This window comes from Podarcis pityusensis, assembly GCF_964106645.2.
Source record: "Podarcis pityusensis genome assembly, chromosome: 2".
NCBI lineage: Eukaryota > Metazoa > Chordata > Lepidosauria > Squamata > Lacertidae > Podarcis > Podarcis pityusensis.
The window spans coordinates 106,535,811-106,561,641 of NC_138029.1; the positions used below are offsets into that span (position 1 = coordinate 106,535,811).

The window sequence follows — 25,831 nt, forward strand, 5'->3', positions numbered from 1 at the left end:
GTCTGAGGCCTGGCGTGGGAGTCTTGTTATAAACTCAAAAAAGCAGCTGGTCCCTGCTGGAGTCCCCCAGCCAGCTTAGCCCTCTAAGGCCTGGGGCAAGTGTTCCCCGTTGCCCCCCACACTCTGCACAGGCCTGGCTGAGGGGGTGGCAGCCACAAAAGGGGGCAGCCTCCCACCCAGCCCCTATATAATTCAAGCCATGCCCCAGGTTACATGAGAGCACATTCTTAGAGCCCTTGACGTTTTCCTAAATCTGAATGTTTTTGGGGGGTGGGGGTAGGTTGGTTAGGAAGGACATTATTTCAAGCAAACATGTCTCTTGTTACTGAAACCCTAATACGCCTCTATGTCACGCTGGGGACCCAAAGAGCGCAAATGGAAAAACCTCTGCTCTGGTAGGAGACTCTCTTGAGCTACCTAAGTCCAGTGTTGGGCCCCTGCAGAGGCCACACAACTTCAAAGGGCCTCACTGCTCCCCATGGGCTCTCTCCCTCTGCAGGGCTGTATGGATTGGGCCCAGAAGCAAGGAGGTAGGCACACTGCAGGTATCTCTTGGGCCTAGTGCACTCAAAAGCCTAAAGCCGGCCCTGAGAATATGCCTTTTCCCTGGCAGCAACACCTAAGTGGCTCCTAAGCATAGCCTGCTTATTATGTGGTTCACGTTCCAAGCCTTTTTACCTTTGAAGAGTGGGGCGATGTTCCAGGCAGAGATCCCACCTTGCTTCATAAACTGCCCAAGGGCCACCTCCAGGAAGAAGACGGGGATCCCCCCGACAAAGACGATTAGTAGATACGGAATCAGGAACACACCTGTGCAGAAATCGGGAGTCAGCCCTGTTGCTGTAAGAAGCACTGCAGAGGGGTATGAGAGACGGGGCCTTTTTGGTGGTGACCCCTTAAAACTCTGGAAACCCCTCCCAGGAGAGTTCTGTCATCCTCACTCTCTTTTTGTGTGTGTTTGACACCCGCTTAGAGGACTATACTCCTAACCCCACTTATCTAGGAGTAAGCCTCCTTCCGAGTAGCCATGGTTAGTCTTCTGCTCTGTTTTGAATCTTTCGCTCTGTGCTGCTGTCATCTTAATTGCACATAAACTGTGCCATTCGCCCACCCCCACCCCCGCTTTTAAATCATCTCATTGTTAAGATATTTTTAGAGGGTTTATTTTTGGTGAGCTGGTTTGAGTATAAATTGTACAGAACAGTGAAGGGAAACAACCCAATTAAATGAATAAATTAAATAAAAAGTAGCTGGTCTGGCTCAGCAGTTTCATACGGATGCTAGGAGAAATGTGGACCCAAAGGAGTCAGATCCTGAGAGTTTTCCCCATTTTCATAGAATTACAGGGTTGGGAGGGACCCAAAGGGTCATCTAGTCCAACCCCTGTAGTGCAGGAATCATGGCTTTCTCTTCCTTGTTGTTCACCAACCTGCTATACAGGGTGGGGTGGGGATGTTGACCCCTAGCTCCTGTTTACTTCTGCAATGGGTTCTTGTACATTTAGGAGCATCTATCTAACCTCTCTAGCCTAGCACTGTCAACACTAATTTGCAGCAGTTCTCCAGCATTCCAGACACAAGGAAAATGTCCTACAAGGATACACAAAAGATTGAATCTGAGACCTTCTGCAGGCAAAGCAGATTCCCTGTCCTCAAGCTAAGTGAGGCTCAGTTTCATAGCACGAAGCCATCAAAAGCAGCATACAAGACACACAAACTCAGGTTCTGAAAACAAAGAAACTCTAAAAACAGTAAAACCTGCTTTACCCATTCTAAAAACAATGTCAAGAATTCTTAAAAATATGTATGTAATTTTTGTATATTGTTATTTCCCCACTGTATAACTTTACTTGTTGTTTTTTGCTTCTTCCCTGCCCTGGGATTGAAAATATTCAATGAAGAGCGTGTTACAAATACTTCAAATCAATCAACCCGCCAGAACAAAGTCTCAGTAAGGACAAGACATCATCTAACCACCTCCAGGTAAGCTGTCCGCAAGCAAAACCAGGATGAATGCTCAACAAACAGGTTGACAAGAGGAGTGCATGTGAGCTTCTAGCACTGAAAGGGACGTGGGTGGCGCTGTGGGTTAAACCACAGAGCCTAGGACTTGCCGATCAGAAGGTCGGCAGTTCGAATCCCCACGACGGGGTGAGCTCCCGTTGCTCGGTCCCTGCTCCTGCCAACCTAGCAGTTCGAAAGCACATCAAAGTGCAAGGGAAGGTAAACGGCGTTTCCATGTGCTGCTCTGGTTCACCAGAAGCTGCTTAGTCATGCTGGCCACATGACCCGGAAGCTGAATGCCGGCTCCCTCGGCCAATAAAGCAAGATGAGCATCGCAACCCCAGAGTCGGCCACGACTGAACCTAATAGTCAGGGGTCCCTTTACTTTTACCTTCTAGCCCTGAAGGCATTCCCTGGCATCCACTGCAAGCAATCCTTTCTTGAGCATCTGCTTCTGTGTCCTAGAAACTGAATCCTATGGACACAAACCAATGGACAAGGCCTGGGACCCAGTATTCATACTGCTCCATTTTCAAGTGAATTCTCCATGTCTAACATCCACGGACCCAGTGGCCTTTAAAGGTGGTTTGTTTCACTCTGCTAGTTCTGTAGTCACATGGCCTCGATTTTATCTCCTCTATGTTATTCCCCCCATTGGCTATTTTCGATGCAGGTTATACATAAACCCAGTTTGAATTGCGTTGCTCACTACATGGATCGAATAAATCAGCGGGGGCACAGAATGATTCATCTGATGATTTCCATAGCAGTTTTGCATCTGTGGGTAGGGATGCCTGCTATACTTTCAGACACTGGCGGAGATGGAGCGTGTTTCCCCCCCCCCCTTTCTTGTGTTACAAAACCCTTTGAAAGAAAAGCATCCCAGACTGTTCAGCTCGGCAGCACAGAATCCGCTTGCAAAATCAGATTCGCTCATCTGGTCTCATTGAACCGAGACTAATCTTCCCACCCGGCTAAGGTTTGAGAAGTCAATGAGCCAATGAGTGTCCACAGCAGCTCCTTCGCTCTCCCCTCCTTCCCACCCTCTGGAACATCATGTGACGCTGCACACACACTTCCTCAGCTGGGTATGTGGGTTATGCTTTTCCCAGTGGCCGCGAGAGATGAGTACAGGGTGGAAGGAAAGCCATTAAGGTCCCACACGGAGGAATAAGAGCAGAAAGGAGCAGGAGCACCACAATTCAGAATCCAGGACTGAATCAGAAGGCTCAGCTAAGGAATCTGATTTCAGCACTGGGTCTAAGAGAAGCAGAGCAACAATACAGAACGATGCCTCTGAGCATGTGCAGAGTTATCCCAGTTTTTCATTTCCACATGGAATGAAAATAAGGTTCTCAGGAAAAAGAGGGATGTCAGGCTAGAGGAACCACTACTGCTCCCATCAGCTTTGACTACTGGCCATGCTGGTCAGGGCTGCTTGAGTCCTGTAACAACTGGGGAGGCAGTGGTTTCCCATCTCTGGGCCAGAGCCTGGCAATCCTTGGAGAGTTAGAAGCAATTTGAAAGAAAGAGTTTTGCTCAAAAAGTATATCCATGTGTCTCACTTTTTTCTTCTCTGATAAAAGGATTCTGTAGAGTGGGGTTAAAAAAAAAAAAGTTTCCAGATCTGACAGTGGGACAAAGTCAACTGAGTCACTTTCTTACCTCTTAAAAACGACTGTTTGTCTCCAGCCTTACTTACTTAACCAGGTTCCAATTAGAAATAATGCACGGTCAGGGATTAGGCACATTTCAGGGATGGTGCAAAATTTTGCAGCTGCAAAAGTTGACTGGGCAGGTGGGGCTGCAGCCGATGCTCGTCCTACTCAGAGTAGATCCACTGAAGTTAATAGATGTGACTAACTTCGGTTCATTAATTTCAACAGGTCTACTCTGAACAGAACTTGGCTGGATATAGCCCCATGATTATTTACCAAGTGGTAGCTTAGCACACTGCTAACGGTGCATGGAACTAGTTAGGCTGTGAGCATATTCACAGGCAGAAGAGAGAATGTTGTCATGCTCCTCGCCGTCTCCCTCGGGAAGTTGTGGGCCCTCCTTACTATGCAGAGGTTGGATGGTCATTTGTCATGGATGCTTTAGCTGAGATTCCTGCATTGCAGGGGGTTGGACTAGATGACCCTTGGGGTCCCTTCCAACTCTACAGTTCTATGATTCTATGCTGCTTCTGTGTCAAGTTCAAGCACATGGTAAAAATGCACATGGTGACGTGAAAAAGGAATGGGAGTGCCTAAACGAATACCTTAAAAGCCAAGGTTCGAGGACAGAAATCTGGCTGTGTCTGGAATAACCTTGTGAAGTGAAAGAATAAGAAAGAGGGATTTATATCTAGATGCTAGGATAGAGATGATAAAGAAAACAGGAAGACATAATGAGAGGTAAAGGAGGTGCTGTGGGATTGATGGAAGTCAACGTTTGTTTTTCTTTTTAGTGTTTATATTATTAAATTGTAAGATTTGGATTTGTGGTTTTTTTGTATGCTTGTTTTTGTGTTTTGTGTATTGTTATTTTTTGTTGTGTGTGTGTGTGTGTGTGTGTGTGTGTGGAGAATACTAAAAAAATTAATAAAAAATAAAAAATAAAAATCCCATACACCACTTGCTACATGTATTTGTATACTTGCGGTTGTCTTCTACCACTTAGGGATGAAAAAAAATTCTCATCTGCATTGACCCAGGCTAACCAGAAGTGAACAGAAGAAGCTACCTATAAAATGTGACAGGACACAGAACAGGGAAGATGATGTTATGGCCATAGGAACAACAAAAAATGGGTTGGGTACTATAGGGCACCAGGATGATTTTGCTCCTTGCAAGTCAATAGAAGCTACCTCTTCCCAGATCAGCTCCAAGTTCAAATTCTTTACTTCCTCCAAGAAAGAGTGTCCATTTTCAGAGAGGAGTCTTCTCGCGCTCAGTTTAGACACCCGCTCTCACCCACCAAACCTGGTCCACCCCCCCCCATGGCCACCTCCTCACCTCCTCCATTCTTGTAGCAGAGGTATGGGAAGCGCCAGACGTTGCCCAGCCCCACAGCAAAGCCAACACAGGACATGATGAAATCCATCTGCCGGGTCCAGGTCTCCCGCTCAGGAACAGGCAGCTTCCCGGGGCCCACGGGTACCACCAGAGGGTCAGTGATGGCTCTCCCTTCATGGCTGGACTCTGCTGTGCCACCAGTTGCCTCAGCACCCTCTGCCTCAGCCAGCTCTGAGCACCCACTGCCCTCTGTCGAGGCAAAGAACAAAGAATTAGTCAAATCAATCAATAGGTGTGGGGGATCAAGCCAGCTTTTGAACAATCTCATTCGATGGCTGAAAAGGAAAATTAACCTGAGCTTCCTCCTTTTGAGCGTGTCTCCTTAATTCCGGTCTCCTACTTTTTGCCACCCAACTTTCACATTTATCTCTGCCACCAACAGGACTCGAAACTTAAAATTTCAGCAAGAAACAGAACCTGGAAGGTTCAGGAGCCATCTGAAAGAATGTACTCCTCCACTTTTTCTTTTCCAGAAATGTATTGTTTCATTTTTGGCATACAAATACCAGTAAAACAGTACGTAACGCATGACAAAGAAACAAAAAGACATGAGCATCGGTCAAATTTTAGTATCAAATAAAGTAACATTTTTGTGGCTTGTCCTTGTTTAGTAGTTATTTTCTTCACAGGCTGAAAATTGCCTAGTTTTTATTCATTATACAAATGGACAGCAGCGCTTGCTTTTACCCTGGGAGAGATACTCAGGGAGGAAACCTAATGATCCACGGAAGCTCACCCTTTCCTGAGTGTCATTTGCAAGATCACTTACTATGGGTTAGTTATACCTTAGCAACCTTCAGCTGTACCCAGCGAGTTGCACATGGATAACACTGCCATCAGCCTGGAGCAAGGTCTGGAGTGCCACACAGCTCTCTGTCTTAAGGTCCTGTGCTGCTAAACATCTTTATAAACGGCTTGGGCGAAAGAGTAGCTTATCAAATCAGGGTATGGCACAAAGCGCGGAGGAGACGCTAATGCCATAAAAGTCAGAACCAAGTCTTAAAAAGACCTCAACAGGCTGGAACGCCGGGCCAAATCCAACAAGATGAAATGCAATAGAAATTCAATAGAAATAGGTACTAAGAATCAATAAGCAAAAATGGGGCTGGGTGAGGTTGGTGGGTTTGAGAAGAGAGACCTAGCTTTGTATCAAAGCAGCTGGAAAGGATTTACCGTATTTTTCGCTCTATAAGATGCTCCAGACCACAAGACGCACCTAGTTTTTGGAGGAGGAAAACAAGAAAAAAAATATTCCAAATCCCAGAAGCCAGAACAGCAAGAGGGATCGCTGCGCAGCGAAAGCAGTGATCCCTCTTGCTGTTCTGGCTTCTGGGACAGCTGCGCAGCCTGCATTCGCTCCATAAGACGCACACACACATTTCCCCTTACATTTTAGGAGGGAAAAAGTGAGTCTTATAGAGCAAAAAAATAGGGTAAGCATCTTAGATTATTGTGAGCTAAGCATGAGCCAGCGGTGAGACACAACGGCGTAAAAAGCGAATGCATTCATAGGTTGCATTAACAGATCACAAGGAGCAATAGTTCTACTCTTAGTTTGCACTGGTCCGACTGTGCCTAAAATACAGTTCTGGTTGCCACATTGTAAGACAGACATTGATCAGTGGAAAGGGTGACCAAGAAAAACACAAGGGGTCCTGGAAACAAAGAAGAACGGCTGAAAAAAGTTGGGTAAGTTTATAACCTGGAGAAGAGAAGACTCCACAAGACATGATGGCCATCTTCGAATATCTAAAAGGCTGCCCCACAGAAGTTGGGAGGAATTTGCTCTCTGTCGCTCCAGAGGGCAGGACCAGAACCAACCAGTGTTAATTGCCAGGAAGCAGAATTCAGCTAAAAGAGTTAGGAGCAACGAACTGGCGAAAGCTGTTCAACAATGGAACAGTCCACCTTGGGAGGTGGGTGGGCTCTCCTCCGATGGAGGCAATGAAGCAGAGGCTGGACACCCACCTGTTAGGGACGCAGTGGCCGCATCCAGGTATTGCAGGTCCCGCGTGGAGCAGAGAGAGCTGAACTAGGCAATCTCTGAGGTCTCATCTGAGTCTATAGCTTGTGACATTTTGGTGCCTCTAGCTGCTGCTTTAGAACATCTGGGTGCTGCAGCATCACTTGGGTAGCGCACCACCCTGCCCCTTGCCCTAATCCTTTTCATATAGAGTTACAGGTGATGTAAGCATTCTAATCAGTGTTAATAGTTGTCACAGTGGCCAACCAGAAACCTGTGGGAAACCTGCAAGCAGGACCAGAGCACAAGAGCTCTCACCTTCTCCTGCGGGTTCCAGCAGTGGGTAAAATGACTCCCCCTAATGCTATGGCTTTGCTCTGGAGCCTCTTGCTTCCCTGGCCTGGCCAGGGCAGGAGTGGCACTCGTTTCCCAGGTCGAAAATCAATGCCTCAGCCTGTGCCAAGGAGCTAGCTTGGCATCACTGCCTGCTCTTTGAGGCCCATCTCTGCTTTCTCGCTTCTTCGAGCGCCAAGTACTTCAGAAACACTTGGGCGGCTTAACGAAGGCAGGAATTTTCCAGGCCTACCTTTTATATAATGAGCAAAACCCTTTAAAAGGGGGGGGGGAGGAAACACACACAAAAACCCACCCTCTTTCATTCTGGAGTCCTAGTTTCGACGTCACAATGCAGGGTGGTGAGTCACCCACTAGGCAGCGATGCTGAATCCACACATTCACACACATGCAGAGGGAGTCACAGGAACCCGCACATCAGGAATCACGCTCACAATGGGTTTGCACACATGCACAGACACACACTGAAGTGCATACTGGGCTGTTGCACATGGTGGTTTCCATTTCCCCCCCTCAATGAGCTGTGGGATGGGTGGGATCCCTTTTTCCTTCTTTCTTTCTGAAGCCACTGAAATAAAGGCTGCGTACGCTCCATACACGCAAAGCACATTTAAAGCATACTATTTCACCCCAAATAATTGTGGGAACCGCAGTTTACCTCTTGGGCATATAATTCCCAGGGCCCACTGCAGTTCCCAGGATTTTGGGGGACTGCGCTTTGAATGTGTGGTGTGTACGCAGCCGAAGAGAGAGTTAGCCGGCTCCTCTCCCCTTCCTTCTAGCCAGCAAAGAAGTGCCATGCCAGAGACAAAGCTCATAGGAGAAACGTGGGGGTCTGCACTGGAAAGGGTGTTTTCCAGCACCGTCGTAACTCTCGCTGTCGCCAGCCCTGCTCAACGGGCAACCCAAATTCCTCAAAGAAAACAACCTCGCCCTGGGGAAAGCCCTGAAAATCTCCTTTTGTGTTGAGCAGCCTCTGCAAAACCAGGGTGGAGGGTGCGGATGACCCGTTTTCAACAGCAACAACAACAAAAAGCCCCCGGAAGAGACAAGAGTTGTGAGCAGAGCAAAGCAGCAAACAACAGCCCAGACACAAAGCCCCTTTTCCTCGTTGTCTGGCTTCCCTCCCCCCACAGCCAACGTGCATCCAAGGCCCTGGCATGTGACGGAGCTAATCCTCCCCACTTGTGGGGCTGAGGCTGCCGGACACCCTTTGCCTACCCCCCCTCCCTCGCCTGGGTACAGATCAGCCACTTAGTTGGCACCACTCACGGGCATTCTCTTGGGCAATGCTACAAAGAGCACATGCTTTCTCAATAAAAAGGAATGAGGGCAGCGAGGAGGTGATTGGAGGTTGATGGTTGCACACAAAACAATCTTGTTTTCTCTCACAAAAATGTACACACACACCTTCTGCTCCAGCTGAGTTTTTGCCTTATAAGGGGCTGATGCAGAGAAACCTCCAAGTTCTTCTTTTTGCCAGCTGCCCTCGTCTTGGAGAACCAGCCTACACGAACCTAAGAAGAATCCTGCTGGATCAGGGCCAGTGGCCCATCTAGTCCAGCACCCTGTTTTCCCAGGGGCCAACCAGACTCCCCTTATGGGGAACCCGCAAGCAGGATACCTGCTTCGGACATGTGGGCATTCAGTGCCAAATGGCAACTGTAGTGCACTGGTGATTAAAGGTGGGTCACAGGACAGCAGATCCACCACCACAGAAATATGTGGTATAAAGATAAATTTAACAATAAGAAATCGGTCTCCAAACGCACGTTTCGGTTAAAGGGGTCTGAAAAAGCTGGAGGCTGCTGCTGCTTTAGACTACACGCCCTGAATCCATAGCCCATTGACTCCACATGAGTTCCCCTGGAATACTCACCCTCCCGGTTCTGTATTCAAAAGAATCCCTAACTCTGATTAAACCTCCTGCCGCCACTCCTGCCTTCCAAAGGAGAGGGGGAAATAATGGAGAAAGGGAGAGAGCCATAAAGTACATAAAGTGTGTGCCCCGGGCACAGCACGGAAAGCCGCAAAGCACAGGGCATCCTGGCAGAGAGAGGAGAGAGGCAATGAGCAGGAACACCTTGGCAGAGACAGGACGTACTTCTGGCACAAGGCGGGGAGAGATGCTGGCGGGGCAAAAGGCAGATACAGCCCAGCTGCTTGAACCCATCCATCTCAGGAGGCTCGGTGATGGCAGCATTTGAAAGCAGAGTCTATTGTACTAAGTCTCAGTCCGGAGTCGAGATGGGGCACTGCTCTGTTCACCTGGGTCGCCACTGATGGGTCGCCAGTGATGCTTCGCAGGTGGCACGCAGCCGGGCTGCTACTTACCCGAGCCCATCCACAGCGGGAAGCAGGGTAGGAGAAACGAGGACTCCCTGAAACCCCACACCCCGGAATGCAACCCGGCCCTACTTCCGATGCCAAGCCGGCGCTTACCTGAGCAGGTCTCGGTGGGCACTGGAGCCATTGGCACACTGGGCTAGCGGGCAGGAGGCTGAGACGGGTGTCGGGTGTCGGGAAAGCTGGCTCCGGGTCTTGGGAGGGGATCTCGGCGCGGTCTCAGAAGCAATCCACAAAGCACTTGAAGGTGAGACGGAAGAACCTCATTGATGGGGATTTACACCAGGGAAACGGGCTGGGGCGGGCGAGGGTCTGGGCAGGGCCTGGAGCTCAGAACCAGGCGGCGCGGGCAGCGCTGAGACGACACTCCATCGCTCAGCTCCGGCAGCGAGGCTTCTGGCTCTTCGCAGCAGAGGCGCAGCAGAGAAAGGCAGCTGCCGCGGCGACTCCGGTTTGGCCCCCGCCCCGCTCGCGCCTCATTGGCCCGCCGCTGCTGGCATCAGGCCTGCCGCTTGCATGTCGGGAGATGGAGTCCGGGGTGGCGCTTGGGTACCATGGAAATGCTGGGAGATGATGGAGGCGAGCAGGTGCACCAGTGGGCAGGGTGGAGCCAGAGAGAGAGAGAGAGAGCAGGGCCTGGATTCTGCAAGCGCAGGAGCGAAAGGCGCGCAAAGCCCGGCGCAGAGGTTTGGTTCCGCTTTCTAGCCGGGGATCCGAGTTGCTAAGCAGGAAGCGAAAACAAGGCTCGCTCACTCAACCATTTGTTGCAACCCTTTCCTTGTGGGGGGCAGAATAGTTTGTGCAACTACACAGGCTCCTTCCGGGTAGATTTCTGCCTAAACTTTCTGGGGAAGTCTTTCCTCTCCTCCCACCCCACCCCGGCATTTTCGCAAGCATCATCTTAGCTTTGCGGGCAAGGGAGTTTGTTTACCTAAATCTACCTTCCTGTGGCTAAAATCCGCAGTTGCTTAAAATGAAGCGGCCGGTGTTAAGGTTTCAGGTGGCCGCGTAAGAGAAGCCCACAGGCCATCAGGAAGGCAGATAAACCTTGCCAAACAGCTGACGCTGCACAGTGAGGTATTTGGAAATAGGGTGAACGTGTAGATGAGAACATAGAATTCCAATTAATTTGTAATCCACTGGTAAAGGGCAACCCAGAAAGACTTATTTAAATATCCCCTAGGTCTGTAGATGTATATATTGAGGAAGCTGGGATAACTCTAATCAGTAGAGCAGGAGGCTGTTAATCTCAGGGTCGTGGGTTCAGATCCAGGTTGGGCAAAAGATTCCTGCATTGCAGGGGGTTGGACTAAATGACCCTCATGGACCCCTCCAAGTCTACAATTCTGTGATTCTTTCAAAATGCCAGAAAAGCAATCGATGGGGTGGGAAAGTATATATAAATGTTCTAATGGACAGAGAGTAGCAAAGCAAACTTAGTAAAATAATAAAGGGAATAGCATTACTAGGTATACCGTATTATTGATTGATTACATTTATAGCCTTTTCTCCAATAAGCTCAAGGCAGTGGCTCCCTTGCTCCTCATTTAAACCTCACAATAATGCTGTAAGGTTAGGCTGAGAGTCAGTGACCAGCCGAAGGCCACACAGTGAGTTTCATGTCCAAATGGTGTTTTGAACCCTGGTCTCCCAGCTCCTAGTCCAACATTCTGACTCCTACATCACACTGGCTTTCAAACAGAACACAATTAAGAAAATGTTCGATTGGTTTGAGTTAGGAAAATATCTTAACAGGAATCTAAAGTATCTTTGTGGTGGAAGAAAGAGGAAAAGAGGTGGCTGGGGCTTCTCATTCTATAGTGCAATCTGTTTTCAACATGCAAATTTAAAAAGGAATTGAGCCTTACTGTGACCCTGTGGGGAAGAGATTTGTGCAGAAGTATTGCGGATTAATTTGGGGAAAAGAATGGGAATGATTAGGAAATGGCAACATTAAAACAACTGAATCAAGGTAATGATGTCTCCGCCTACCAAGAGTTAATTGAACGAAAGGGGTAATAGACTCCAAGTATTTTCAGTTGAGAAATTTTGGGTCCAAAATAAATTGAGAAGGAATTATGTTAAGGAAGGAAAGTGGATTAGAAGTATTATTAACAAAGAGAAAATAGAAAAAATGATATAAGAGTTATATCAACACAGTTGATCTGACAAGAATATAAAAACTTTGATGAAGGTGCGTACCACTTCCTCAGGCCTTGTGTCACACCCTCCATGGGTGTTTTTACATGGCTGGAATGTGTCCTTAAACTTTTATTATATCTCTTGCTTATCTGGAAGGGGTTTATGAGGTGTGTGTTCAGGAACTAGCTGACTGTACAAAGGTTACGATTGACACTCACTTCTTGGCCCACATTAGCCTCTGGTCATGCCCCTGATATAGTGGTACCTTGGGTTAAGTACTTAATTCGTTCCGGAGGTCCGTTCTTAACCTGAAACTGTTCTTAACCTGAAGCACCACTTTAGCTATTGGGGCCTCCTGCTGCTGCCGCGCCGCCGGAGCCTGATTTCTGTTCTCATCCTGAAGCAAAGTTCTTAACCTGAGGTACTATTTCTGGGTTAGCGGAGTCTATAACCTGAAGCGTATGTAACCTGAACGTATGTAATCCGAGGTACCACTGTATATTGGAAAATGCTTATTAAAGCCATAGCAAGTTGCTATATGGCTCCATTGAGGATAAAATTAATGCCTCTAAAGCAGAATGCTGTGGATGTACATCTCAAAAGGAAGATACGATACTGCCTGGATATCCAAAAAAAATTGGATAAAAATATTAAGATTACCAAAACAAGTTTTCATCTGGATTCAAAAGTTTTAAATGTACTACCCAATAGCCCAAGCTGTGTCTGCATTGTTTATAGCACCAGGCTGTGTCAAACTTCTTCCTGAGGTTGAGAAACTTGTGTTTCGTTAACGGGAAGTTGTGTTTCTCAAAAGATGGCTCCATGTTGTACAAAACACATGCGGCCTGGGGGTGGGGAAGGAAGGTGGTCTTCCTAAGAACACATAAGCTGGGGCAGGAAGAATGTGAAAGTGAGAATGAACCCTCCTCTGGAACACCTCCTCTGGAAGGGTTAGGGTTAGAATATGGGCCTACCCTCCAAGCAAGGCCGGCTCTGCCATTGGGGAGAGTGAGGCAGCCGGTGCCACCTCAGGCAGCTATTTTCGCTGTGAGGCAAAGGCTGGAAGCTGTCGTTTATCGTTACTGCATTTATTATTTCTTTATTTATATACCACCCTCAATCCGAAGATCTCAGGGCGGTTTGCGAGATAAAAATACAGGATAAAAACACAAAATAAATAGTTCAGACCAAAACAAAACAAACCCCTTCGCGCTGCCAAGGAGCAGGGGAAAGGCGTTTAGACCACCTCAGAGGACAATAATAGTTTATTTGCTGGGTGGGAGTGAGGTGCCATTTGCTGCTGTGCCTCAAGCAGCAAAAATGTCTTCAGGCAGCCCTGAAGATTCAGGAAACGGCGACGCAGAGCGTTTTGACCATTTGAAGCGGGGAAGAGCTATGTGCAGAAGGGAGATTATTATAGCTTCCTGCCCTTACGAGATAATGCCCATTCCTTCCCTCCCTTTCTCGCCAGCCCGGCTAACACTTCCTCCCACCCCACCCCCCCAAGCCGCCCATGAGAATAGGCACTGGGAGCACATTCCCATGGATGGCTTGCCCGGTTGCCATGGCGCCCGGTGAGCAAACAATTCCATGGCATGGCTAAGTCTCCCTATATAGCAGGCAGCAAGCAGGCTCACAGGGCAAACACACATGCACGGGAGGCCCCTTTTCTCAAACCGAGGAGTGAGGGTTAATGCCTTAGAAAAATAGGCTGAGGCACAGCCTCCGCCTGCTGCTCCCTTTTGTGATGCGAAAAGAGGCCAAGGATATTTCTGGGGCCTCCTCCCCAATAGGAAGCACACTGTATCTTCCCTGGGCTAGATAGGAAAGTGTGAGAATCAAAGGCAAGGCCGAAGGGCTTCCCACCATTGCGGAGACAGCGTCGTCCAGCAGTTTCCAAACCCTCCGGCTGCAGAGAACCCTTTTTTTAAAATGAAAAATGGGCTTCCCAGCAGAGGAACCTCCTCTTGCACAGACCATTCTGGGAAAAGTTCTGGTGCAGGCAATCCAGAATAAACTATTCACAGCGGTGACAAGTCCATTTGTCCAATTATATATAGAAGCAGATGGGGGAAGGTGGTTTTTAAAAGCAAAATGACTCCCATCCCCACATGGTTCACTTCCCTCATTGGTTCACCCCCCAAGGCGCTTTGCTCTTCTGATAGGCTCCCTTCCCTGAGGGGAAAAGGCACTTGTGGATTTAGGCTATGTGGGGGAAGAAGGGATTTGATTCTCCTCAGCCATATGCCCCTTTTCGTGCCAAGTTTCCGATCTGACCATTTCATCTCGATTGGCCCTCAGCTCATACAAGGTGGTGGTTCAGGACTGCTGGGCCTCCTTCCTGCTCCATGTAAACTCCCCTCCAGTTCTCCATCTGAAGCATGATCAGCAATAGCAGACCACCTGTGTCCAGCAGTGGAAGCCTGTCAGCCATCTTTGAACGCCACTGGTCCATTCTTGTATTCCCAGTTCTTTTTACATTAACCTGGCAGTGGTTACTAACAGCTGGATCTCTGCTACTTTCCAGGTCTTGCCCACCCTTTTCTTGAATTGTTATGTGCTCCCGATATTAAATATGTTCTTCCTTTGGGCTACACAGCACCCCTTTCATTCACTCTGAAGCAAAGCCACTTCCGAATTTCTGTGGCTCACGTGCATTAGAATCAAGTGGGGTTCACTAGGAGGCAAGTTGGCAGGAGGGACATAATTTATGTGTAGGAAGTGAAAACATGTCAGGAAACCAATGGATTTTTATTCTGACAAATATTCAGAGCTCTACGGCAGGGGGTAGGGAACCTGCAGCCCCCGCCTGTTGCCGGGCTACAGCTACTATTGCATCTCTGGCCATTGGGGGGTCACGATCGCTGGATAGATGGGGGTTGAAATCCAACAGCGTCTGATAGGCCACCCTCCACTCTAGAAGCTTCTGTGTGTTGGCTGTTCTTTTTAAAAAAACACAATGCAACCGTGACCATTGCTACTTACACTATCTCCCCTTTTGAACTGTTTTTTAGTCATCTTGTTTGTCAAGTGGAAATTCCTGCACGCAATCTAGCATCCTTCCCATCCCACCTGTAAGGATAATGTGGTCTTTTTCCTACCAACAGCCTCTCTGTATGAGAGCTTATTCATTACCACATCAGAAGAAATGCTCATTTGCAGAATATTTTATCTGACATGGCAACTTCCGAGTTTCTCATACAGAAGGCTTTATCATCACGTGCAGACTTATCATTTCAATTAGAGACATGAGAAATGAGTCAGTTGTCTGTTATACTTAGCACTACGTATATCACTCTTGTGATGAATATATTTGGTTATAGTTATTTGTGTTACGTTAAGGACTCTGCGTTGTTTAATACTCCTTCTGCTAATCACAGGGAAAAAGAAAAGCTAAATTCCTGGTATCTGAACGTAAGGATGAACAAGGAGCATAACCTACTTCTAGTAATTCCTGATCTACAGGCCCTTTCCTATACATTCAACAGTCATTTTATACAGAAGTTAAATCGTGCCACCATTCCTTTCTTTCCCAGCTCCCAGAAGGTATTCGCCAAGGAGACAGAAAGAATGAATGTTCTAATTCAGGTTGCAATTTTTATCTCTACAGTGTTGCCCAGGCTGAGAGCCCATGCCAGGGTGGCATGGCAGCAGACAGAATAGCACACAAGACACAGGAACAAGCGGCGTTGAGTAGAATTTAATGACTCGGGACCCAAGACAAACACCAACTTTATACAAAGACAGAGCAAGACTGAGGCCTCCCTGGGAATGGGCCCAGGACAGCCTCATTTGGTTACAGCAATTCCAAGCATGGATAAAAGGGAACAGGGAGCCAAACATTTAAATAGGAGATGCTACTGGCAGTGGTTCCTCACCCCAAGGGAAGTGTCACAAGGGGCCAAGAAATCCAAAACAACTCTGGGGCAGGCAGCCAAGTAGTAGGCCAAGCCGCAGTTCCATGCCTTCCACGTAGGAGGAGAAGGCATAGCAGCAGGTGCCTCCCAGCAGCCTTCTTTACCCAAACTGCCAGACTAAGCAATGCTGGTGAAAGGGGTGGGTGGGTGCGGAAATCAAGGAAACTGGGAGATGCATACTTCTGTCATGAAGGCCCATTTTGCAGCCATGGTGTCCTGAGCTTGGGATACCAAGAAGGAGCAGATGGGAAAGTGAAAGGGCAGGCAAAAAAACAAGGGGGGGGGCTGTGGAATATTGTGAAGCAGGCACCCATGGTATGGCAAATCGGGAGAAGGCCCCTTAGGGGCAGACACCAATGACACCCACCCCCACCCGCCACCCCCAGTAGAACAGGCTGGGTATGCAAGACAAGGAGTGCAGGGCTCGCCACAGCTCCCCTGCCTCTGTGCAAGGCTACCAAACCAGAACCTTTGGGGCAGGAGATGCAGGAGGAACTGCCGCACCGGGGGCACTCAGTGGGTTTCCCCTGGCACAGGGCAGCCTCTAGTAGGGGGACACGAAGGGAAACCTTTCCAGCTTGCAGGGGAGGAGGAAGGGGGTGGAGCAGAAAGTGCTTGTGTGCTTGAGAAAAGGTCACAGCAGCTCCTCCTCCTTCCCACTGCAGGGGGGACGCCGGGGTGGGGTAGGGCGGGAAGCCACAAAACAAAGCCTTCTTATGTACACCCCACTCGCCACCCACCCCCAGTGCAGAACGACTTAGTCAACTTCCTCCATGTTGCTGTAGGATGGAGCGGGGTGCTCTGCGACCCCCTCTGGTGCCAGTGCGGGAGCAACTTCAGGGGCCAGGTTGGTTCCAAAGGGTGGCGAGCTAATTCCCTGCAAACAGAACAAAGCGTTAGAGAGCAGCCGCAAAGGGTGCAAACGTCTCCCTGCCGTGGAAGAAGCTTCTTGTCTTGTTTCCAATATGAAATCTCTATATACACAATGTTTGAAGGTCCGGAAACAGAGTTCGGGGAAAGAGTTCATATAAATATAAACCTTATTCATTGACTTTGTTCATGAGTTTTATATCCCGCTTGATTGCAAGAAAAACCTCGGAGCAGTTTACAAATGCAAAACGTTACAATTATGTTAAAAAAATGGTTACCAAACAGCTGTTTAAAGCATTCAAAAATAATCAAAATATAAAATAAGGTAAAACCCAGTTTAAAAAGCATGTCGGATTCCCACATGTCTGGACAGGCTTGCCTAAACGGAAATGTTTTCAGCAGGCACCAGAAAGAGTACAGTGAAGTACTGGCTGATGTCAATAGGCAGAGAGTTCCCAAGTGTGGCTGCCGCCGCACTACAAGATTGATTTCTTACAAATGCGGAACGAGGATTATGTGGCACCTGTTAACAGTGCCAGATCTGCAAATCAAAGCAGTCAAGTGGACACATATGAGGTAAGGCAATCTCACAAGTAACCTGGTGCCAAGCTGTTAAGCGCTTTATATACCAGATAATGGTCCGACCATGACAAGGGATTGCATCATTGCTCACCTCCTTGGTCCATCCCTCTTATCATCACTTGGAGCAAAGACTACATCAAGAGTGTGCCCTGCCTGATGTGTTGGGCCAGTGACCATGTGAGAGAGAGCCATGGCTGTCAAGAGGTCATGAAGTCTTGAGCCAGCTCAGCAGCAGTCTATGCATGGATATTGTAGTCACTCCAACACCTCAACCAGCCTGATCAGGGACACTACTGGGAATCGGGGGGGGGGGGGGCATTCTAGAGACCAGCAGCATCCCAATCTGTCTCTCTAGCCCAACACTGGGGACAAACCCCCTAAGCCTTTCCCAACACCAATAAGTTTTATGGCAAAGGAGATGGTGCCTTTAATCCCCAGTAAAACCACTGCCACCCTTGATGCCCCCAGTCTGGCCTGGTGCAGTACTATTAACCAGAGGGGCCCATCCAGCTCACTCACCCAAGTTTCAGTAATGCAAGCCAGATCAGTCCCTTCAGTGTGAGCAGTTACAGCTAGTCTCATCAGTATATTGTTCAATTAAGTGGCACAATTAAACATGGTGTCTGGTAGGCAGGCACCTAAATACGAACTGGTGTTATTGAACAGTCAAATCTTAGGAAATTTTAGGAAGAAATCAGTATTTCTGAGTGTAATACATACAAAGCCTTACTCATAATTCTCTCCTGCTCCAGGCTTGAAGAGTCAGCTATCCGCCTAGAGCCGGGTTTTGTACTTTACACAAAACTGCCCCACCACCCCAAGAATCGCGTGCCAAGGAAACCTACACTCTGTGACCCACATCATCATCATCGTCATCATCATCATCATCATCAACATATAGTTTGCAAAAGGGCATGTAGCTTGTGTATCCTGCTTCTGCAAATAATGGGGAAGGGCAAAAAAGCTACCCTAACCAGTGACTTGAAATCCCACTGAGCTCCTCTTCTACAGATTTCACTAGACATTGCCCATGCACTTCTGGAACTCTTCTTTGAAGATATCCAGGCTAATAACTTGTTTCTTATTTTGCACAAACACTGAAACTCTCATACAGCAAAGTGAGCTTTGCACCAAACTACAGAACACACAAGAGCTACAGAGTTATCACCACCAAAAGAATTTAGCCAGTACTATTTCGCTACAATTCAACGAGCGGCCCAACCAATTCCTCGGTTCCCCTTGTGAACCAGCAGCAACAACAGCTAAAACTGGACAGGCTTGGGAGCCAGCGGGAAGATACATGTGTGGATGCGCAGAACCCCCGTTAAATTTAGAAAGCAGGTGCTGAAAGAAAGGAGCAGCTGGGGAAAGAAAGGAGCCCATCCATATCTCTTTAGAACAGCTTAGGTTTATTAAATACAATAAATAAATACACAGTGAAAGCTTTCCCACAGCACAATGCAATGCCTTTATCCACCCAGCTGGAAGAATGACTTCCTTAGGGTCGGGACGTCTTCACCAGAATTGCACATGGATCAGGCTGTGCTCTTTGGCACTGGTGCGGCTAGAGACTGCCCACTTCCTGGGGCACAGCAGGAGTACCAGCACAGACAACCTGAAAACTGGGCACTGGAGACAAGGCCATATCCCTTTCCCTCCCTGCAACGAAAGGGACGGGGGTGGGTGGGGGAGCCTCTCTGAAAAGTGCTGGGAAGAATGTGCAAGATGATGTTAGAGTTGCGTAATGTTTATGAGTATAATATTAACAACAAACAATAAAGATACACAAACCAAGGAAGGGGTGTCGCGAAGAATAAGACCTAGGATCACAAGCTCTCTCTTACTTATCTGGCCACAGCCAAGAGCCTAAATCGGGGTACTCAGGATTGAACCTGTAGTCAAAGAGGCACCAGAGGGATCCTGCACTGCACTGAAAAAACCACACAGCCCGCCGGGCCAGATTAAAAGAACACGAGGCCACTCTGACGCCACAGCCACACTTCTGTTTCCTCGTGTGCACGCAGACATTGCCTAAGCGTTCAGAAACAGGTACGGGAGCTGTGAGGCAAGTCGAAGTAGTGTCTTCTCTTTAGCTGGGGCCCTGCGCTAAAGAACATTTAGCTGAACTGTGGTCTCACGTCTCGATAGAAAGATTTGTAAGATGCCATAAAACAAAACAAAAAAGATGATGATGCAGTTGGCTGAAAGCCAACACTATCCTGGTGAGGGAACCTAATCCATCAATATTCGGAAGAGTCAGCAATACATTCTCACTCCCTCAAACAATGAGGGAACAGATGCCCGGGGACTTCTTTTCCACCCTGCCTCCAATCACGGCGCTGATGCCCAACTGGGTAAGAGGTCACGACCTTCAACTATTAGGCACATAGGGCAGGGGGCAGCTGTAGACCCAATACAGAGGAGCAATTGCAAGGCAGGGAATGGCCAAGACCAACAGATTCCCATCCAGTTAGAGAGACTAATGTTTGTAGCTCTGCAGCCTCTGCTGGAGTTCACAGGTGTGATTCACGCGGGCCAAAGTCTTACAAGGCCGCAGCGCTTTAAAGGGCCTTTTCCCAGTTGTCAATCCATGTGGGACACGGGCCAAGCAGGAGAGAGCAGGTCCTAGACTTGAGGGCTTCTTGATGGGGAGGCATTGGCACTAGGGCTTCTTCTTGCACCCACCCTGGCAGGGAGCATCCAAGGCCTTCGTCACAAAGGTGTAATTGGAGGAGAGCCAAGGCTGAGGCGAGTGAGCTACCCTCCTTCTGGGTGCCATTTCTGCTGCTGCTGCTGCTGCTGCTGCTACTACCTCCAGCGGGTCTGATAGATGAGTGGGTAGAAAACATTCAGTAAGAGGGCCACAATGGCTGCCATGGTGCCCAGGACAAAGTATCGGACACGGCCTTCATCGGGACAGTCTGGGGCGAGGTGCCTTGTTCTTCGGCTGCAAGACCTCCAAGGGCTCCTCATCAGCCTCCTGGCAGCTTCCTCTTCAGCCTCCAGTTCCTGCCAGAGCAGAGAAGCCTGCGATGTGGAAACCTGCGTCAGCACTTGGTGAGAACACAGCGGCAAACCCCTCAGTCACCCACACGCTGCCCTGCCCCTGCCCGGAACAGCCTGCCTGCAAGCGCACCTTTCCCACGGCCGCGGCCCCACAGATTTTCTGCCCCCCCCCCCCCGCTATACAGCTCCAGCAGTTCAGATACGGGGGCCTCCCAGGGACAGAGTGAGCAGCACAAGCCACAGAAGGATGGAGGGCAAGCGAGCCCCAGCTTGTCAGAGTGAGGCATCCATGCTGGCTGGCTGGCTGGGGTCAGAGTTCTTCCCCCCCTGTCTGCAAGCGTCAGCACCAGCTCAATCCTTTCAAAAGACCCAGTCACCAAAGTCATCACAGCCCAGACTTCCTTGTATGCGCAAATGCACTGGACCATTCAGCCACACTGGGTGAGAACACGAGGATCATTCATAAACAGCCAATCGCAGTTGAGCTTTTGCTGGTGACAACATGAGGATCTGATGGCAGGCAGTCACATCCAAGCGCTTGCAGGTGGGAACATGAGGATCTTTCGGAAGGATGACAGCTAATCAACAGCTCAGCTTTGGCAAGTGGAAAAACCATGAGGAACATTCAGAGATGGCAGCCAATCATAATCACTCTTGTTTCTTTTTCTTTTTTTTTAAAAAAACCACAACAATAACGACACAGTTGCACAGGAGTTAGTTGCAGAGTAACCAGTCACAGACCAGCTCTTCCACGTACAGAAAGATCATTCAGACCAGTCATCCAATCACTGTGATTTCCTAGATAGAGGTTTAAAGGCGGGCAGAATCTGTCTTATCTTCCCCACTCCATCCCTTGGGATCTGGGCACAGGGGGTTCCTGCTGCTTCCAGACCTCCCATATTCTAAAGCTGGTTGGGGAGGGTGATGTTTTATAGCTGGTTTGAGGCGCCAGTTTCGCTGCACGGGTCAGCTGCCAGAGTCCACAGGCACAAAGGGAATCTTGGCTTAAGGCACACAGGCCCCCTCTGGCAGCTTCTCTGAATGGATCTGTCTGCATCCTCTCCTCCCAAGTAGGCCATGTGGTTCCAATCGGTCTTGGCTTGCTGGGCAGGTGGCCAGGGGCAAAACACACCGCCCAGCTCCAGCAAGAAAGGGCAAGAACAATGCGGCCTGCCCCGCAGCACAGCCTCGGAGCTTAACCCCTGCCCAGGAAGCTGTCCTGGGCAAGATGCCACCACACCACATGGCAGAACCCCAGGAGATGCCAGTGCCCCCAACCCAGGTGGCTGGCATTGCCTCAGAAAGCACAGTGCTGGCCTTCCATCTCCCCAGTCCCTACCATGTTAATGGCTGGGAACAGAGTGGAGGGGAAAGAGAAAGGAGAGGCTCTCAAGCCAACAGCAGCGCCGAGTGCACAGCAGTCCACAGTGCTGGAATCAGGCCCCTTAAAGTATGACACCTTGGCCGCTCAGGAACCATGGAATTGCTGTTTCTCTGGCACCATTCCCTCATCAGCTTATTTTGCACGGAACTTGCTACTGTCACCCACAACTCTGAAGCCGGCACCCTCCATATTGAGGGGATCTTTCTCCTCCAGCCAATTCCCCACCCACCTGCAGGCGCCTTCGACTCAGGGTAGCCTTCCTGTTCTTAAGAAGGGCCTCTCTGTTTCTATCAAGACCTTCCCCTGACAGCCTTGAATGCTTGTCATTTTCCCAGGACACAACTGTTGGAAGGAGGCCCACAGCCCAGCCAGAGCTGTGAGGGGGAGCCAGGAGTCCCTAGGCTCCTCTATCAGCAGTAGCGAGGCCCGTTAGCAGGCCAAGGCAACACTTCGAGGCGGGGAAGACAGGCAGCTCCCCCCCCAAAGCCCTCACCTGATTGGCTGCTGCCTCGGCAGATGGGGCCATGTCGGCCCGAGGGTCTGAGGGATGCGGTGGCCCCCGTGGGGGTCTCTCCACTGGAGAGTTTCGTCGGCGGTAGAAGAGCACGTAGGCGTATCGCGTCACCACCTGGCTTTCATCCACTGTGGTGACGGTGCTGTCATCGAAGAGCCGCCATCCTGTGAAAGGGGACAAGGAAGGGATAAGCACACTAAGCTCTGTGACCCACTGGTGAGGCAACACTGCCTGATCCTCACCTGTCCTTCACTCTTGCAGGAAGACAAGCACAGTCTCCAGGTCTCCCATGCATCAGGAAAGAGCTACCCAGTGCACTCACCCAAATTTAGCCCACAGCCTACCAATGAGGTAGGCTCCTACAGCCTTGCCTTGCTGTCCAATGTGTATTCATGGGTGCTGCTTCCCTGGCAGAGGTTAGCAGACTTGGGGGGATTTTGCAAAGACGCCAGGACACCCCAGAATTAACTGAGAGCGATGAAGCTGGCAAGTGGGATCCTGCCACTACGTGAACCTATGAAATTTTTCCCCACCTACATGGACACTGTCTAATACTACTGTCATATTCACAAGTCCTAAATCGACTATTTATTCTTCGGTGTATTTAATTGTCGAGGGGAGCATGTATTGGGGATTCATCAGATTCCCTTCCACCAAATCCCACTGTCAGCAAATTCCCAAGCAATGGGATAAACAAACTGACTGGAAGTTAGGAAGGAGAAGGGAGTGAGGGCATGGCAGCCCTATTCCCATGAATGGCAAGGTCGTTGGCCCACAATGCTTACATGTCTACAAGCCATGAGTGCCAGAACGGTATCTCATTTCTTGAAGTAAAAAGTAACCAGCTACCAACCCGACTGGTCAAGACTGCTCACATGCAGAACAGAGAAGAAGAAAAAGATTCTGCTTAGAAAACACTTCTATATGATGTTACTCAAAATAAAACAAACAATACAGTCGTACCTTGGATCCCAAACGCCTTGCAAGTTGAATGTTTTGGCTCCTGAATGCCGCAAACCCAGAAGTGAGTGTTTTCGTTTGTGAACGTTCTTTGGAACCCGAACGTCCGACACGGCTTCTGATTGGCTGGAGGACCTTCCTGCAGCCAACTGGAAGTTGTGTCTTGGTTTCCCAATGTTTCGGAAGTCAAACGGGCTTCCGGAACGGATTCCGTTTGACTTCCAAGGTACCACTGTATATCCTTAAAACACTCAAATTAGACCTGCTTCCCAGAGTCTTCCAAAATCCTACCATGTGAGGACCTGGCTCTAAATTCAATCTTGAAAGGCTGAGGAAGCAATAACAAGTATTCAGAACAATCTCCCTGGAACTTACTAGTACAGAGGGGTCCAGCTCTTTTTGACTGCGCATGTGCACCACTGCATCAAGACCTCTCCCATCATAAAGGAGGAAGGGCAGTGATTTTTCTTTGCAAATGAGTGGTGGAGGCCAAGCTGTGCTGAGGAGAAAGCCTTTTCTTGCCCTAAATCCTACTTAAAATGTGAAGCCTTCTCCTCCCTTGCACCTGAAACATTCAGCACTGACTATGGAGGAAGACCCTGCTACTTCCTCATTGATGCCTTATCAAAGCAGCAATGAGTGCCCTAGCCAAGATCTTTCTCCTTGTGTAGGTCTCTGAGAAGATTCTACATCAATGGCTGGAACTTGGCTAGACAATCGATGGCTACCAGACCACACGAAGCCCGCCCCGGCAACTCACCCACATCACTGCGTTGGCTGTTCTTGTCACTGGGCAGCCGCGCATAGGCTGTGTAGTGTCCGCCAATCATGCCCCCGTAGTGGTTGATAACTGCATACAGGTCATACATGGGCAGCTGCTGCTCATCCTTCTGGCCAATGCAGAACTTGCTCAGGTCCAAACTCCTGGGGACAGAGATAGGAATAAGGTACACAGCTGTCTTAACTTGTCCTAGCTATATGTGTTTCAAGCCAGGCAATAGAAGAAGTCTGCAGATTGCTTTGAGAAGTGGGCTGAGTTCCCTATCCCAACAAACTAAGGACTGGGGGGCGAGGTGTTCCTAGCTTGCTCTGTTCAAAACGGGCAGATTTCAGAAGAGCAGCCACTGGACTTGGTTGCAGCATGGATCAAGTTTACTTAGCAGTAGCTTGAGCCTACTTTCATCAGACACATGGTGGATACACATGCACCACAACTGAGGACCTAAGGATGCACGTTTGACCACCACATGCATCCGATGAAGCAGGCTCTCACCTGTGAAAGAGGAATGTGCTGTGGCCTCAACATGAAGGCACCACCAGCCTATGCTTCCTGCCCCTCCCAAAAGATTTAGCCCAACTTCAGTTCCGCCCTCCCTTCCAAACAACGGGGTGGCCAATTAGGCTGCCTCCTTGCCACATGGGACGTAAATGCAGAGAAAAGGGTTGAGAAGCATAGCCTGAGCATAGAGTGCTAAACACCCTTGGTGCTAAGACAGGGCCCGGCACTGCAGCCACATCTGATCCAGGCCTGGAGTGGAGGGAGATGCTTTCCTTGGACTTTCCTGTGTGAAGTCCAAGTGGGAGCAAAGGAACACAAAGCGCAGCAGCATCTCCTCACCGCACTGGGAAATCCACCATGTCGTTGATCTTGTCTCTCCAAATAAAGCTGCGGAAGGAGAAGCGCTTGAGCTGTATGATGAGGACGTTGGGCAGGCGCCACAGCATGAGCTGCTTGGATGCCTCGCGGTGCTGCTTACATTTCGGGCAGTACCTGCGCGGGGAAAAGGGGGGGGGTCTGTTAGCTTCCTTTGCTGCCAGTTCTGCTCTTTACCAACCCGTTTTGCCGCACTACGGAAGACCAAGGCATCCTGTTTGTGTTTCTGAGATCAAAGGGTTTAGAAACAGGCTTTGATCACAGCTGCAGTATGCAGCATTCAGCTGATGGGAGAATGTGAGCTCTTTAATTGGAAGAAGGGGGCTTCCACTTGACGTGGTTTCAGAGAAGAACGTGACTCTCAGTCCTCTTCAGGCTCTCCACAAACTCCCAACAGTCCCTACTGTGCAGCACTTGACGGCCATCTGTCTTGGATGCTTTAGCTGAGACTCCTGCATTGCAGAGGGCTGGATCAGATGGCCCTCGGCCGTCTCCTCCCAATTCCATGAATCTATGATCCTATTATCACTTCAGTGTTTGGAAGCAGTAACCATTTCCCAGCCTACAAAAGCTAGACATCTGAACCCAAAAACTAGCTGGCTGCACAGAGTATACGTTTATGCATACACTTTGGGAGTTGTCCCTGCCCACAGAGAACCCTTTCTTACCAGGCCTCCTCTGGGGCCAACACCTCTGGCTTGGTGAAGAGGTTGAGGCACTGCTCCAGGGTGAAGTGTCCTGCCCTGGCTGCCTCACTCGCAGAGCCAGGATCCTCTACGCACTCCAGCTCCTTGGACTCTACCAGAACAAACTCCTTCATCCTCTCGTTGTTCTTCCAAACCAGGGCCAGAGAACAATCATCTGTCAGGTCAAGAGGGACATCTCCTGCAAGGATATGGAAGCTTACAGATGGTGCTACCCATCTAAACACACCAGGCCAAAAACAAACAGCCAAGAAATAAGAACCATAGCAGGGGTAGCCAATGTAGTGGGGCCTCCAGCAGTTGTTGACTGAAACCATAATCAGCTCCAGCCCAGCAAGGTCAATAGCCTGGAATTAGGGGAGCTGTACGCCAT

General features: G+C 49.2%; 2 protein-coding genes and 1 long non-coding RNA gene across 15 annotated transcripts in view; 1 reads left to right on the forward strand and 2 right to left on the reverse strand.

Moving 5' to 3' along the window:
* LOC308471580 (sodium- and chloride-dependent creatine transporter 1-like) overlaps nt 1-10,152 on the reverse strand; it is a 31,575-nt gene extending 21,423 nt beyond the window's left edge. Inside the window, exons 1-3 of one of the 4 annotated variants that reach the window (XM_080995740.1) lie at nt 9,822-10,152; nt 5,003-5,251; nt 679-810 (exon numbers count right to left, since the gene is read on the reverse strand). In XM_080995740.1, coding sequence (XP_080851866.1) covers nt 679-810; nt 5,003-5,251; nt 9,822-9,852 — 412 coding nt within the window. In that variant the 5' untranslated portion in view covers nt 9,853-10,152. Of the gene's footprint in view, nt 1-678; nt 811-5,002; nt 5,252-6,764; nt 6,886-7,030; nt 7,051-7,674; nt 7,700-9,821 lie in introns of those variants that run through there. The other 3 variants (XM_080995741.1, XM_080995742.1, XM_080995739.1) reach the window with 3 other exon arrangements.
* Nucleotides 10,153-12,958: 2,806 nt separating this feature from the next.
* Nucleotides 12,959-16,191, forward strand: LOC308471686. Its single transcript, XR_013983081.1, has 2 exons — nt 12,959-14,941; nt 15,478-16,191. It is a non-coding gene; the product is annotated as an uncharacterized lncRNA (long non-coding RNA).
* Nucleotides 15,552-25,831, reverse strand: part of USP19 (ubiquitin specific peptidase 19) — a 43,415-nt gene continuing 33,135 nt past the window's right edge. For 9 of the 10 annotated variants that reach the window (XM_080995615.1, XM_080995622.1, XM_080995621.1 and 6 more), the window contains 5 exons: nt 25,423-25,639; nt 24,719-24,871; nt 23,861-24,024; nt 22,120-22,304; nt 18,627-20,263 (listed from right to left, as the gene is read on the reverse strand). In XM_080995615.1, the coding sequence (XP_080851741.1) occupies nt 20,045-20,263; nt 22,120-22,304; nt 23,861-24,024; nt 24,719-24,871; nt 25,423-25,639 (938 nt within the window). In that variant the 3' untranslated portion in view covers nt 18,627-20,044. Of the gene's footprint in view, nt 16,662-18,626; nt 20,264-22,119; nt 22,305-23,860; nt 24,025-24,718; nt 24,872-25,422; nt 25,640-25,831 lie in introns of those variants that run through there. The other variant, XM_080995614.1, reaches the window with a different exon arrangement.